Here is a 14,077-nt window from a genome sequence, read left to right as displayed (position 1 = left end):
TGCCTGAAAGTTATTATTAGGTATCGTGGTACATTTAGAGATCCAGACAAGCAAAGTGGAATTGATGAATTACGTCTGATTCAATGGAAATGGTGATTTAGTGAAGGGAGTAATTTAATAAAGAAAGTAACAGATTGGCAGGTATGTGTTGACGGTAGGCAGAAAGGTGTAGTTCAGATTCCAGCTTGCCCAATGGCTTCCTTCAATAAACCTAATTTACAGTAGACAAGGTGATTTTCAGAAGATCATCAGGAAATGCTTACTTCTTGGTTATTATGATAAAGGAGGGATTACAGTCTGTAGAGGTATGATCATGATCATTTCAGTTATGCTCCTTCTGCTGGATCACACATTCCTGGTACGGGTAACACCATGTAACCAGTAAAGTTGACTCATACCGTTGTCTGTCAAGATTTTTTTTTTTTTTTGTTGAATTCAATTAGAAAAGTTATTTTCCATGAAAGTAACGTACTACGGTTACGAATTGTATTTTTGGTAACAGACTTTGTATAATTAGGAATTCTCATAAACCATAGAAACTGACCATAATACAGTAGAACTCAAGGTAGTTTGTTGGAAACATATAAATAAGTGGTCACTTTGTTTTTTAAGAATAATAGAAAAGAAGGAGGAATCTTCCACAGCTTGGAAATAAATAGAGAAAGTGAAATCGACTGGTTGATTCTGTATTAGCCATCTGAACCTTAAAAGCTTCATAGATACTGTTTGACTAGAGTAAGCACTGAAGAGTGGGTCAGGCAGCCGCCAAAATTGAAGAAGTGTTGTACAATAACCAAAATTATATAACCGGTATTGTCAGTAAGAAGGTAATCAAATGCTCTGTTGATTCAGAATAATATACTGGAGGTTTCAGCGAAAGCACTCATCCAGTGAAATGGCTGCAAAACAGTGGCCTGTCTCTACCAGCCCTTACTAGGCAGTCCACAGTATCCAATACAACCACACCATATACAACACGAACCCGATTACTTTTCCACTAATATACTTGAAAAACAGCTCCAACCTATTAGATATTATCAGCCTTACTGTATATTTAGTGTTGGCGTCCCATCCACTTTCTCCTCCTCCCCTTGGTATCCACCTCTTAGCTTAACAGTGCGGGCCCAATTTTTCACTCCCTCAGTCAAACCAAGACTCTGGAGGGTCCCGCTATTCCATCCAGTTTTCCATAAAAATAGCTATAAACCTGGAAATCCACTTTTCCAACCCCATTTACCCTAACCCCATTTTCCTTAACCAATTTTCTTCCTCCCATCCCCCTTTCACTGTCCCTTACTCCCTCACCTCTCTGTCTCCTTCATATATCACACATCAAATTTTCTCATACACCAAGTGAAAAACTACTACCCTCTCCATTCCACATCGCCATGTCTGCCAAAAACGTCTTGGTCAAGTTGATTGTGGGTGCTGGCCAGGCTGCTCCAGCTCCTCCTGTGGGTCCAGCTTTGGGTTCGAAAGGTGTCAAGGCCATCGACTTTTGTAAAGAGTTCAACGCCAGATCTGCTCATTACGCTCCAGGTACTCCCATTCCAGTTCTTTTGACCGTCAAGCCAAACAGGACGTTTACATTTGAAATGAACTCTCCTCCTACGTCGTGGCTTCTTTTGAAGGCCGCTCAGGCTCCTCAGGGTGCTGGTAGACCTACCCACGAGTCTGTGGGAGAGACGCTTTCCTTGAAACACATTTATGAGATTGCAAAGATCAAGAAAACCGACGAAAGACACAAGGATTTGTCCTTGCAGCAGATATGCGGAGGGATCATCCTGACGGCGGAGGCCATCGGTGTCCGTGTGGAGCCATAGGTGCCCATACTCTAATGTATCATAGACATGTAAATACAAAAACACGAATTTAACGTATGCAATTTCTCTATACTATATGACAGGGTTGATGGGGGTGTCGTTTTACTTCTTCTTGTTCTTGTCGAAAGCCGCAATGTGGGCCTTGGATTGGTCAACCGTGGTGTGGTCGTGGTCGGGGCCCTTGAACACTTGGTAGTCAAACAGACCGTCTTCGTTGATGCGCTCTTCAACAGCACACATACAAATGCTGTTCAACCATTCGTCCTGGAAACACTCTTCGATTGAAATACGGCATGCGGGTGCCAACTCGACCATCCGTCCTATCAAAGGACGACAGTCTTCAGGCAATGCAAGCAAAAGACGCCCAAGTCCAGTCTCGCTGGAAGTGTGGGACAACCCTTCTCCCAGCTTGCTGTCGCCATTTTGGCCTGGGGATTCGAGCATGTCGCTAGCATCAACTTCGTCTATAGCTGATCCGAGTTCTGGCATGCTAAACGTGTCAGGGGTCTTCACAAGCATCTCACTCAATGACTTTCCTTCATCACGAGTGGCAAAGAGCTTGAAACTGTTGTCGATCATCTTTGGTACCTTCCAAGGGAACTTCTTCAACATCATGCAACAGAAGATGATCGCCACAGACCAAACGTCTACCGGTCTAGGATCATACTTGTTGAAGACACAAACCTCAGGAGCAAGGTAAGGATCAGATCCGACGATGCCTTGAGCTTCAATCAAAGTTTTGGAAAATGGATAGGAGAAAACAACGGCTGATCCAAAGTCAATGATTTTGACAATACCACGTGCATCGACAACACAGTTATCCAACTTCAAATCTCTATGGGCCAATCCCATAGAATGCAAGTAGTTGATTCCCGATAAGATCTGTTTAAAGCAGCAGTTGATCTCTTCACGGGACATTTTGTTGGACATGACAATGGCGAACAAGTCGAAGTCACAGTATTCCATCACTTGGAGGATTCTTTCGTTTTCGTAGCAAATTTCGACGGTCTCAATGATGTTAGGATGCTTCAAGGTTGAGCCGATACAATATTCGCTGGTGATCTTTTTGGCGTAGTCCCTCTTGGTTTCGTTTTGGTACTTTTGTCTAAATTCCTTGACTGCAAAAGTCTTTTTATCGGATAACCTGTTGACAAGTTTAACAGCACCACCAGCACCAGCACCAAGGCTCTCACCATATTTACTGTATCTCTTTGAGAATGGCAACTGCTGGGATTGCTGGTTGTTGATACCGTTAATTGAACCTCTTCTGTCACGCACCAACGATGGGGTTCTGCTGATTGAAGCCGAGCCCACGGCAAAACCAGTGACAGGGGACTTTGAATACGAATTTTCAGAAACATTAGAGCCGCCTGATTGACTTGTATAAGCAGTAGCGAAAGAACTACCGGCTGGAATACTTCCAGAGTTGGTCGACCGCATGGAAGTGGACATTTTACCCACAGGAATTGGCTGGGATGGCGACTGGCTCTTCTTGAAGAAACGCTTCAAGTTGGCCATGGAGTTATGTCTGGAAGAGCTGTACATGTTGGCTGAGTCTGCGGAGGAAAGACTCGAAGGCGATGTTCCCATGACGGCATTTTCGTTTATGGTTGTAGGTGCGTTGTTGTAGAAGCTTCCAAGATCAGTGGAAGAGCCTGGTTTCTGCAGCCCTCCTTTGTTTTTGGAAGAAAAGAAGTATGAAAGACCCAGTTGGGAGCCTTGACGTCCAGAGCTTGATAAAGAAGCTTGAGCTTGGGCCTGAGCTTGGGCCTGAGCCTGAGCAACACGTTGCTTGGAAATAACAAAACGAGGCTCGATAGACATTGAGTTGACTTGTGGCGACAGGAAGTGGATAGACAGAATAGGTTGGCCATTAGGTAAGTTGGGAACGTGGTCCAGTGACTCAGAGGTAACGCTATTGCTGCGTAAAGCCTTTGAAAGATTAGAAGTGCCATTACTGGCAAAACCGTTGTTTCCCTTATAAGAACCAGTTGGGTCATTGCTTGTTACACTGTTACCACGTCCGCCAGGAGCAACGTAGGGAATAGAAGATGACAAACTCTCAGATCCGTAGCCTCCAGTAGCAAAAAACGAAGTATGGGACACAGAGTTTGTTCTATTCACTCTAGGACTCTGGCACGCCTGTGGTGGTCGTATAGGGATATCTTTGGATCCGTAGGAGCGGCCGCCAAAGGGAATGTCACGGCCTTGGTTGGACTGGTCAAACCCACCATTCATAATGACAGGATTCGAACCGGGGTGATCCAGGCCAGGAGCCACCGAACTGGTCTTCTGGCGAGGCAGGATGCTGCTTCCACCTACAGCAGTGTCATTTTGGTGTTTTATAGTGGTTGGAGGGTTGATCTGGAGAGCAATACCGCTATCATCAGAGCTTGTGTTCTGAATAGCCGTGGATGGAGATATCTTTGGTTCGGAAAAGCCGGGCAGGTTCAAACTCGTCAGCGAGGCGTTTTTCGAGCCCACATTGGAATTCGACTCGTTCAATAACTTGGTTAACGAACTGACAGCCTGTTGAGGCTGTTTATGGTTCGGCCCCGGCTTGCTTTCGGTCATGCGGGGGAGGATCTATATGGAAACGGGAGATATGATGGCGAAGGATCCGTTGATTCGGAATGCAATTAAGCAGCGGACGCTTCCAGGTTATGGATATGGATTGTGTGCCTTTGGAAGGTTATCAAAGGCTGTGGAGGAAGGTGGAAATCGCCGGCCAGTGATGGGTGAGCAGATGAGAGATAAGTGTGGTCACGTGACTTTGTCTTCCCCAGCCTTTGGATCCAATTCGTAGCCAGTAGATGGAGGTGTTTCGGGTCGACTATTTGAGTGGCCGTAGTGACTAGTGGCTTTTAACAAGTGGGGTTAAGAATATGTCAGAAGTTGGTGGCGGTGTGTTCCAGCAGTGTGATGTTATCTGGCGTTGCTGCTATTGGGTGTGAAAAACTAGCGCAATCTGAGATAAGCCGTCGTGAGTCTTCAGGAGAAGCAAGATAGAGGGAGATATTTAGATTTAATTTGGGATTTGGTAAAAAGAAAAGGAAGAAAATGCAGAAAATGGAAGAAAATGGAAGTGGAAGGTAAACACTGCAATGTCAAACGGCATCTACAACCCACATTCCCTACATAATGAAAAATGTCCCACCTGGTGCTTAGCGGTACCGGGCCGGCCTCAGACGAGCTGGGCAGACGAGCTCAGACGAGCTGTGGCGAGTCTGAGAGTGAGACTAAGTGTGGAAGAGAAGAAGAAGTATTAATTAGAAAGCATAAAATAGAAAGTGAAAAACCCATAAACAGCTCAACACTGAAACGTTCTGGATATGTAGTTTCGGGTCGGCACGGCAGTTGTGGGTCGGTCAGTCCACCAGAGTCAGATTCAGGCATTTTTTTGGGCACCTGCGCTGGACAGTATAGGGGCCTTTTCGCACCCACTTACTCTATATACTTTGCAGCCATGACCGGTGGGCGGTTCCGTAGACTTCCTTCCGTATGTAACCGCTGTGGGGTATGCTTTTATGGTAAGGGATGGAAATGGATGGAGGTGGAGGGGAAGGAAAAGAAAGGGCGTGGGATGGGATGGGGAGGGAAGATGAGATGGCTTGGGGCGTGGAGGGTACTATGGGGAGTAGGTGAGGTCTGAGCGCTGGTAATGTAGGAGGGTAGGAATCTGATAAGATGTTGTGGTTATTTTAAGTGGGTAGTCTGCCGGGGACTGAGGTGTATTTAGGGCAAGAAATGAAGACATATTTATTGATATGAGCTGTTTTCGGTTTGTTGGAGTGCTTTTTGGAGTGCTTTGGTGTGGTACTTACTGAGAAAGAGTTGTTTGCAGCCATTCCATATGGTGAGAGAACGATAGGAAATATACGATTTAGATTTTAGTAATTACTTAATCGCTTACAGATGCCTGGAATTCCATAACTTGAGACAAGCTGGTGCTGGTGTCCCTCTATTAGAGCTATTCACTTTGTTGGGTGGGACTACTGTGTCATTGATCACTGTTGTTCGAGTGAACCTGACTTAACTGAAGTAACTGAAGTAACTTGAGCCGTTAAGCACTCTTCTAGGAAGACTAGAGTCTGCTATAGCCAAGTAGCCTTTTCTAGTAGCAAGTAGAATGGCAAGGCCCATCAATTGGGCCATAAGGGACATCCAAAAAACCTTCAGCATCTAGGCAATTCCACCTCTCTTAGCGCTTGCGGGCTTTGCCCCTAGGCTTCTTGCCGGTGGCATTTTGCGTGTGCTTCTTCTTGGCCTCTTCAACACCTTCCTCTGGGAAGAGCGGCATGTCCCCATCTTGCGACAGTATACCCATACTCTTACGGATCATGTCCAATTTGTATTGCAAATCCTCTTCGGTTTCAGGTTTTTCATGGACATCCTCCTTTTTCTTCTTCTCGGCTTCCTCCTTCTTCTTGTCAAGGCCTAGCTTCTTTTCTTGCTTCTTTCTTTCGATCGCAGACAGCTTTTCCAACTTTTCGATATGCTCAGCAGTCTTCTGGAAGACCTCTTCTTGCAATTCATCATCAGTCAACTCCGCTCTGACCTTGGTTAAAATCTTGCACTCTTGAATGATGTTTCCTCCATCTTGGGCACCCAACATTGGGGCATAAATAGCAAAAAGAAGCGACTGGGCTCCCTGGACGGTATCCTTAAAGAAAATGTACCAGATTGGGTACAATAATATGTACAAGAACAAGCCCCAAATGGTACCCATTGAGATGAAACGGCGAGTGGATGGCGATCTCATGGTGCCAGGGTTGACAATGCTTATCTTGATATTGCAAGGAGCGTTATCTTTTCTCTCGTAGTCGTTAAGCAAGCGTTGGTACCTGCGTCCAAACATGCCTAGTAATAATTTAGAAGTACCAAAAACCTTCCATGGGGAGTTGACAGGGTACTGGCGAGATTCCCATAAGATATCATCCTTATCGATCAGTCCAGCTGCTTGGGAAGTACAAGTAGTTAAAATGACACGAACATCACGGTCAGGAGGCTGGACCTGGAGCGAAGGTTTAAGAAGCGTAAGCAAGTGGTAGTGAGCCAAGTAGTTCACCGCAAGCTGGTTCTCCACGCCGTCCACAGACACTTGTCTGTCTCTGCCTCTTGGGAGACAGTCAGCAGCACAGCAAATGACACCGTCCAAACGACGTGGCGGCTGGTTATCAAGCCATTTAGTAGCAAAGAGACGAACCGAATGAAGCGAACTCAAGTCACAGTGCTCGGCGTATATCATGAAATTGTTCGTCTTGTCCCTAAGGTCCTCAATGAACTCCACCGTCCAAGCATCATCTGTAGATCTAGACAAGAGAATAATCTGAGCCCCTTTAAGGGCCAACTCATAAGCTACCGAAGCTCCAAGTCCCGAAGTACCTCCAGTGATGATATAAACGCGTCCATGTAACTCTCTCTTGAACGTGTTGGAGGCGCCAGCGAAATAGTACTTGGTGGCGGCAGCAGCAGCCAACGCAGGGCCATAAGTAGTAAAGTAGTCCCAGCCTGGAATAGCCTGAGTACCATCAAAGATGGCTGTAGACACAATATCAATAGGCATTTGAAAGTGGCTTTAGTATGGTGGTATGAGGTTGGTTGGCGAAGTAGACTAGGGTATAGGCGAAGAGCATCTGGTGAACGGGTGTTTTCCAGGCCAGGCGGCTAAAGCTGGACTTGTGTTCTGGAGGTGTTGCTAGATGGTTCGGGGAGGTTGGAACGAAGGAGTGGTTGATGAAGGGGGTTTGATTGGATTTGGGGCGGTTTGGTGGTTTTAAAGTGGTTTTGTTGGATAGTGTAAATGGCTGCAAAATGGAGGTAAGACGTAGAGGGCGAGCAGTCGGTTTGTGGTATACAGAAGAAGAGGTTGTAATTGGGGTTGTGAAGGTCGAGATTGGTATCATGCTTGCTAAAAAATGCCATGGTTTCGAATTCCTTGCCTTTGACTTTGAAAGGTCTATGGAACTGCTGGAGTAGGCAGTAGTATGAGAGAAGTGAGCATGTAAGATCCCATTACCTCTCGTGGACGGGCACCTGGTTGAGTTAATAGCGAATCTTCAAGGAGAACGATGAACGTTTATTTAACAGTTGAATGTAATTTTCAGATGTCTAATACCAAGATTTGGTGTTCACGTTCGGTCAATGGTATGCGCTCTGCCAAGGGACTAGTAGATGGAAGCATGAAGAATAATTCCTTTACACATACAGCAATGAATACGTTTACGTCTTAACTAATCTTCATTGCCTTCAATAAGACGATACTAGTATTACTAGGATCTTTCTTGGCATTGTTTACATCCTTTACTTTTTTTTTACCAGGTCTACTGTACTGGCCTCCAACGCAACTAGAAGTCCATCACTTACGAACTTCCTATTCTCCATTTTTTTTTTTTTTTCAGTCTTCAATTCCAGTGTTCCAATTTACCATATTTCAACCAATAGCTATTTTTTATAACCTTCTCTTCTTCTTCTTTTTGCCTTCTCCTAAACCTCCAACCTGCTTCCCATCAACCACTAATTTTTCGCAGCCATTACCAGAGCCCAGCCAACCCAAACTACCTCCACCAATTCACCAAAAAACCCTAAAAAAAAAAATATCAAGCAATTAGAAACGGACCAAATAGAAAACCATTCAAAACTCATTATAACAACCTCACCATCTTTCCATCCCTTCTCTTCCACCCCTGCCCCACCTCTTCAGTACCTCATCTGTGGCATCTCAAGTTATCTTCGTATGCAGAGCAGGCATCACCATCAACTACGTCTTCTTTACCAACCATGGATGAAGTGGCATTCTACGTAACCCAGGGTGATCCAGAGGATAAACACTCCAAGGAGTCGCTTGGAGCTGCCCAATCTGTCCATAAATCACACACTTATGCTTCGTTCAGAAACGCAGACTGCCCTCTTAATGGTGCTGCTATTACAGGCATGGGCCGTGGAGAACGTCTATTTGTTGCTGGAAAGAACAAGGCGCTTATTTCATGTTACTCTTGGGGCAAGGAAGGTGTCGACCAGAAGTTTCCTGTTCCTGAAGATATGTCTTGTTTGAGCATTGCAGAGCATCCACGAGTGGGCTCAGAAGAAGAAGAGATCTATGAAAAGCCTAAACAGCATATTCCATGGTTACTCGCTGCCGGTTCGAAAACTGGTAAACTTTACATTTGGGAATTAGCTTCGGGAAACTTGCTTTGCGTGAAAGATGCCCATTACCAGGGCATTACGTGTATACGATTCACTCACAACAGCACTTTCTGTGTTACTGGTGGTTTGGATTCCCGTGTGACGGTATGGCGAACGGCTGATCTTGTGTCCTTTGACGAAACTCCAGCTAAACCATGGGCAACCTTTTCTGATCATACTTTGGCTGTTACGGATATCTGCGTTTCAAACTCGCCAGCTCCTAAAGATGTCAAGATCTACTCTTCGTCTAGGGACTCTACAGTGAGAGTTTACAATTTGGTTGCCAAGCGTCTGTTGGGCACATTTGTGTTTTCTTCTCCAGTTGAGTGTATTGCCAGGGACGAAGCTGACAGAGTTTTCTACGCTGGTCTTTCAAACGGTTCCATCAGACAGGTTCCTTTGTACGTTGTGAACAAGGTTTCCAATGCTCTCGAAGCAGTTCTTGGAACCGGAAAGATTGTCACTGTGGCCGAAGATCCAGATGCCAGAGAGACTTTCGTGTACCATCAATCCGCAGCAGGCACTTATCCTACGAGAATCAGCATATCTCTTGACTCCATGAGCATTATTTCTGCAGACACCAGTGGACAAGTGTTTGTGGGAGACGTCGTCACAAAACAAGTCATCAAGGCGTTTACGCCATGCAAATCAGCAATTGCATTCCTTCAGGTTGAAGCACATTCCGATGAATTGCTCAAGTCTCAGCATACATACGAGAAGAACCAGCGTCTTTTGCTGCCGTTAAAGAGAGTTGTATTCTCTGGTGAACCTGACGAGCATGTCGTACCAATGGAGATCTGTGCAAAGGTCAAGCCGCCGCAAAGCATGAACGACTTCTTTGCTGAACTTGCAGAAGAAGAAAGAGAGTACAAGACAGAAATGAGAGAACAAGCTGCTCAAGCAACCAAGGCCGAGAGCAAAGAACTGGACAAAATCAAAGAGCTTGAAGAAAAGCTCGAAAAGGTGTCGGGAGCATACAACTCGCTCAAGGGGATGTACGACGACCTTTACAACGAAACGCAGAAGTAACATAGACCATGTATATTAATTATTAGTAATTAGAATCAAATTTTAGAAAAGTATGGTAGTTTCGTCACCGACGTTTCAGAAGGTGGATATGCTGGGCCAGTTTCTGCAAGTGGCTCTGGGGATGTATATGCTGGGTATGCATCTGGCTATGGATCTGGCCCTGACCATGGCTCTGTGAGTTCAGTTCCAGCTCTTTCCAATGGCCTACGCCGCCAAACCCCATAAGTGAAATCTCCCCCGGATCGCTTTCACCCTGTTCAGGAGTAGCTCGTTCCTTGGACCTGCCACGAACCGCCTGTTCCCTCTCAGCTTCAGCAGACGTCATGTTCCTCCCCTGTTTGAGTCTCTTCACCGTAGCCGCAAAATCCTCGTTCCCGCCTGATCTACACCTTCTAGCCGGCGACGATTGCAATGGATCTTGATAAACACCCTCCGCAGCTCTATTTACCTCTTCACCCTCTCTATCAGCCAACACAACACCCACAGGCAGAGCTGTGCCCAGCGCCAGCGCCAGATCCTGCCCCAGCCCATGCCAGAGGCTCCCGGTTTGGGGATCTCTTCCCGTAGTCGCCAATGATCTGTCTGTATGTTCTGAGTGTCCAGAACAGTCCATGTGCTACAGTTGGTGGAAGAAGTGGTAGGGGTATTTAGGCAATTATACATGGTAGATTCGCACCATAGTTAGGCCTGTCTGGTGAAGTGAGTGCGTTGGGCATCGACTACTACTTCTGAGAAAAAGACCATGGGTGAAGAGAAGGTTAGTAAGAAGAAGCAGAAGGCGCTTTTGTTTAGAAAGTCTAAGGATGAGCGTGAACAGGAGCAGGCCGTGAAAGCTGAAAAGAAAGAGCAAAAGGTTAAGAAGGAAGAGGAGGAGAGTGTGAAGAGAAAGGCTGAGGAAGATGAGCCTGAGCAGCCTAAGAAGAAGAGAAAGACGAGAAGAGGTAAGAAAGGTAAGGGTGTTAACGACGGCAAAGGACCCAGGTTTCTTCTTTTCGTGGGAAACCTCCCGTACGATATCCAGCAGGCCGAGTTGGTGGCCCATTTCAAGAACGCTAATCCTGACAGGATCAGGATCAGAAAGGAGAAGGGCATTGCATTTTTGGAGTTTGATAACGATAACAGCGAGATCCAGAGTAAAATGGAGCTTGCGCTAAGAATGCACAAGTCGACGCTTCGGAACAGAAAGATCAATGTGGAGCTCACGGTTGGTGGAGGAGGTAACTCTGAGGCTAGACAGCAGAAGTTGAAGGATAAGAACGATAAGTTGGAGGAACAGAGAAGAGAGAGGATCAAGAAGCAGGCGGAGGCCGCCAGGGCGGAAAAGAAGGATGACGACGCCGAAAAGCCAACCACTGGTCAACCATCGATGCATCCAGCCAGAGCAGCTCTTCTCAAGTGAAGAGACCATAGACTATTTTCATATCAAGATACTTTATTAAAATATTAGCCTATTCTATAGAGAAGAAACACAGGCAGCCTAAATAATACACAAAAACATGGTACAAAAGCGAAGTAAGTCTACTTCCGTAGCTTTGCCTCGAGCCTTTCGAAGGGGGGGAGCACCACGGGCCAGCCAGCAGACCGAAAAGACGTTAGAATGCAACAATGCAAGAGGAAGCTTCAGGTTCATGGCGTCGTTAGATTACAAGATGGCACACTTCTTGGCCTTGCGTACTTTACGCTTCTTGCCGGCTTCTAGCTGTGAAGCACTGCTTGGAGTGCTAGTAGTATCTTTGGTTGTGGTGGCTGCAGCAGCTGGAGCTTGCAGAGGAGGGTTCAAAACACTTCGAATGGAGTAGTCAAAAAGCTCGGAAACGCCCTGCTGGGTAGCAGCAGAACACTCGATGTAACGAATGGCGCCAACATCCTTAGCCAACTTCTCGGCCTGCTCCTGGGTCACCGGTTTCTGTTTCTTCACGGCCAACTCGTCAAGAAGATGCAAATCGTCTCGCAAGTCGGCCTTGGTGCCCACAAGCACAATAAGAATGTCTCTTGGCGAATGGTGCAAGATCTCGGGAATCCACTTAGCTCTAACGTTCTGGAACGAGTCAGGGTTCACCACAGAGAAACAGCACAAGAAAATCTCTGTCTGTGGGTAAGAAAGCGGACGCAATCTATCGTACTCAGCCTGGCCGGCAGTATCCCAAAGACCAAGCTTGATGGGCTCACCATCGACCATCACCGAGGCCGAGTAATTGTCAAACACAGTAGGGATGTAGTCGTTGGGGAAAGTGTTGGTCGTGTACGAGATCAAAAGGCACGTCTTTCCGACGCCACCATCGCCTACCACAACTGCCTTGATACCTCTCATTAGATCTTGTGTAGTTTAACTGATGGTTGTGAGGTGAGTTCTAGGATGTAAAGATATATGGGCGCGAAAAGCGTTTTTAAGCCAGCATAAGCCCACTGCGTGAGAACAGAATGGGAGGAACGGTCCAGCGCCAGGGGGCCATAAACAAGGGAAAACAAATCCTACAAGACGATAGAGAAAGTGGGAATTCACTTCTTTATATACCCCTGACGAAAAAAGAAATTTGTAGTTGGGAAATACCCTTGGCCTGAACCTCCCCTGGTTTGCTGGTGTACGGGTGCACATTTTGTTCACTCTCGCAACCAACCGCCCCCAGAAAATTCGTCCAAATGCCAACCCCATCACTCCACATATAGCCATGGCTTACAAAGATTTGGTTCCCGTTGGTTCGGCTCTTATTATTGCCGCCACCTCGTTTGGTCTTGGTGTGGTGTACTCCAATTCTGCCTATGACTACAACACGCTTTGGAAGTATGACGAGGCAGGCTTTGCCAGGTCTTTGGCCCATTACTCCAATTGGGCCAATGCTCCTATGAGAATCCACCATATTCTTCACTTTGTGATTTTTTTGGGTCTTACTGGCTGTTTCATCAAGTTGTACAAGCCACATGAAGACGTCAAGTACTTTGAGTATGGTACTTTGGGCTTGATGATGGTGGGCATTGTGATCTACTTGACCAACTTGAGAATCGGTGTGAACAGTTGTATTACTGGCGAATGGGGTGAGGTTGACCAGAACACCGGTATTAACGTGATGGCTGCTTCTCAATTCATGATTGTCATTGCCTTGTCTGGTGTTCTTATCCTTCAGGCTGGTTTGTACTATGCTGAATGGTACGACAACAAGCTCAAGAGAGACTTCTTGGAGAAGGAGGCTAAGGAGGCTGCTGGTAACGCTGGGGTTGACCCAGCTGTCACTGGTGCTTCTGAGGCTTCTGCCTCTGGCGTGGAGACTAGATCCAAGGCCAAGGGCAAGGCTAAGAAGAGAACCGCCTAGGCGGAGAGCTCTGAGGTGGCTCACGAAGTGACTCGTGAGGTGTATAGCTTTAAGAAACGATTTCGTATAGACCGGTTGGTGTAGAATGGAGAAAGTATAGGGAGCAGGTTACTGTAAGTACAGAGTAACAGTAGGCAGCATTTGTCAATGATTTAGCATTAAGAAAGTGGCAAAGTCAAGGTTGAACCCTCACTGGGGTAATTGATCCAGTAATAGCCACTTTTTAATTTCTAAATTAAATTCATTTTTTTTTTTTATGGCTAGTCTAATCAATTCCAGATCTGACTTAGGTTCGTGGTTTGGCTGCGAAATACGTAGTAGATTGCATTTCACCATACTTTGTGAATATGAATAATATAAATAAAAAAAAAAGAAACTAATTGAAAGAAGTCAATAACATAAAGTCAGCCCTCCAATGAACCTCCCAATAACACCCATATCTGCCCTTCACTCCCCGTATCTGCCTCTTTAACGTCTCTACCATTCCTACTTGCACTGGAGCTGTAAAACACCCGGACACCAGAACCAACCAATAAGCGATTTCTCATTCATAAAACACTAACCTTTAAAAGAACTAACCATGGGTGTCACCGACAAAGTCTGGGGCGAGTACCCCGTATACTACAAGCAGCCTATTAGAGTATGTGAATTCAGCTGAAGTGATGTCTCTTTTTGGGGACAACTCAGCATCGATATATGTTGTGCCTCTGCCAAACCGAAGCCAAGCACCAT

The 14,077-nt window shown here is 46.0% G+C and overlaps 8 protein-coding genes across 8 annotated transcripts; 4 read left to right on the top strand and 4 right to left on the bottom strand. All coding sequences in view use genetic code 12, as the record gives it.

The window, feature by feature from the left end:
- Positions 1–1,388: 1,388 nt before the first annotated feature.
- MRPL19 (mitochondrial 54S ribosomal protein uL11m) lies at positions 1,389–1,823 on the top strand (the record flags this gene model as incomplete). The annotated part of the gene is made up of 1 exon (XM_025487274.1): positions 1,389–1,823. The coding sequence occupies one exon, from the start codon at positions 1,389–1,391 to the stop codon at positions 1,821–1,823; it is 435 nt and encodes a 144-aa protein (XP_025340722.1).
- Positions 1,824–1,925: 102 nt separating this feature from the next.
- NPR1 (serine/threonine protein kinase) lies at positions 1,926–4,397 on the bottom strand (the record flags this gene model as incomplete). Its single annotated transcript, XM_025487273.1, has 1 exon — positions 1,926–4,397. The coding sequence occupies one exon, from the start codon at positions 4,395–4,397 to the stop codon at positions 1,926–1,928; it is 2,472 nt and encodes an 823-aa protein (XP_025340721.1).
- Positions 4,398–6,024: 1,627 nt separating this feature from the next.
- Positions 6,025–7,389, bottom strand: CXQ85_003638 (putative oxidoreductase; the record flags this gene model as incomplete). The annotated part of the gene is made up of 1 exon (XM_025487272.1): positions 6,025–7,389. The coding sequence occupies one exon, from the start codon at positions 7,387–7,389 to the stop codon at positions 6,025–6,027; it is 1,365 nt and encodes a 454-aa protein (XP_025340720.1).
- Positions 7,390–8,603: 1,214 nt separating this feature from the next.
- On the top strand, positions 8,604–10,037 carry CXQ85_003637 (uncharacterized protein; the record flags this gene model as incomplete). The annotated part of the gene is made up of 1 exon (XM_025487271.1): positions 8,604–10,037. The coding sequence occupies one exon, from the start codon at positions 8,604–8,606 to the stop codon at positions 10,035–10,037; it is 1,434 nt and encodes a 477-aa protein (XP_025340719.1).
- Positions 10,038–10,101: 64 nt separating this feature from the next.
- Positions 10,102–10,650, bottom strand: CXQ85_003636 (uncharacterized protein; the record flags this gene model as incomplete). Its single annotated transcript, XM_025487270.1, has 1 exon — positions 10,102–10,650. The coding sequence occupies one exon, from the start codon at positions 10,648–10,650 to the stop codon at positions 10,102–10,104; it is 549 nt and encodes a 182-aa protein (XP_025340718.1).
- Positions 10,651–10,779: 129 nt separating this feature from the next.
- Positions 10,780–11,436, top strand: NOP6 (Nop6p; the record flags this gene model as incomplete). The annotated part of the gene is made up of 1 exon (XM_025487269.1): positions 10,780–11,436. One exon carries the CDS (start codon positions 10,780–10,782, stop codon positions 11,434–11,436), a length of 657 nt encoding a protein of 218 aa, XP_025340717.1.
- A 243-nt stretch (positions 11,437–11,679) lies between these two features.
- Positions 11,680–12,348, bottom strand: RAC1 (Rho family GTPase; the record flags this gene model as incomplete). The annotated part of the gene is made up of 1 exon (XM_025487268.1): positions 11,680–12,348. The coding sequence occupies one exon, from the start codon at positions 12,346–12,348 to the stop codon at positions 11,680–11,682; it is 669 nt and encodes a 222-aa protein (XP_025340716.1).
- Positions 12,349–12,706: 358 nt separating this feature from the next.
- Positions 12,707–13,345, top strand: CSH3 (Csh3p; the record flags this gene model as incomplete). Its single annotated transcript, XM_025487267.1, has 1 exon — positions 12,707–13,345. The coding sequence occupies one exon, from the start codon at positions 12,707–12,709 to the stop codon at positions 13,343–13,345; it is 639 nt and encodes a 212-aa protein (XP_025340715.1).
- Positions 13,346–14,077: the final 732 nt, after the last annotated feature.

This window comes from Candidozyma haemuli (assembly GCF_002926055.2).
Source record: "Candidozyma haemuli strain B11899 chromosome Unknown E_2014730914, whole genome shotgun sequence".
NCBI lineage: Eukaryota > Fungi > Ascomycota > Pichiomycetes > Serinales > Metschnikowiaceae > Candidozyma > Candidozyma haemuli.
This window is presented reverse-complemented; position numbering and strand designations above follow the sequence as displayed.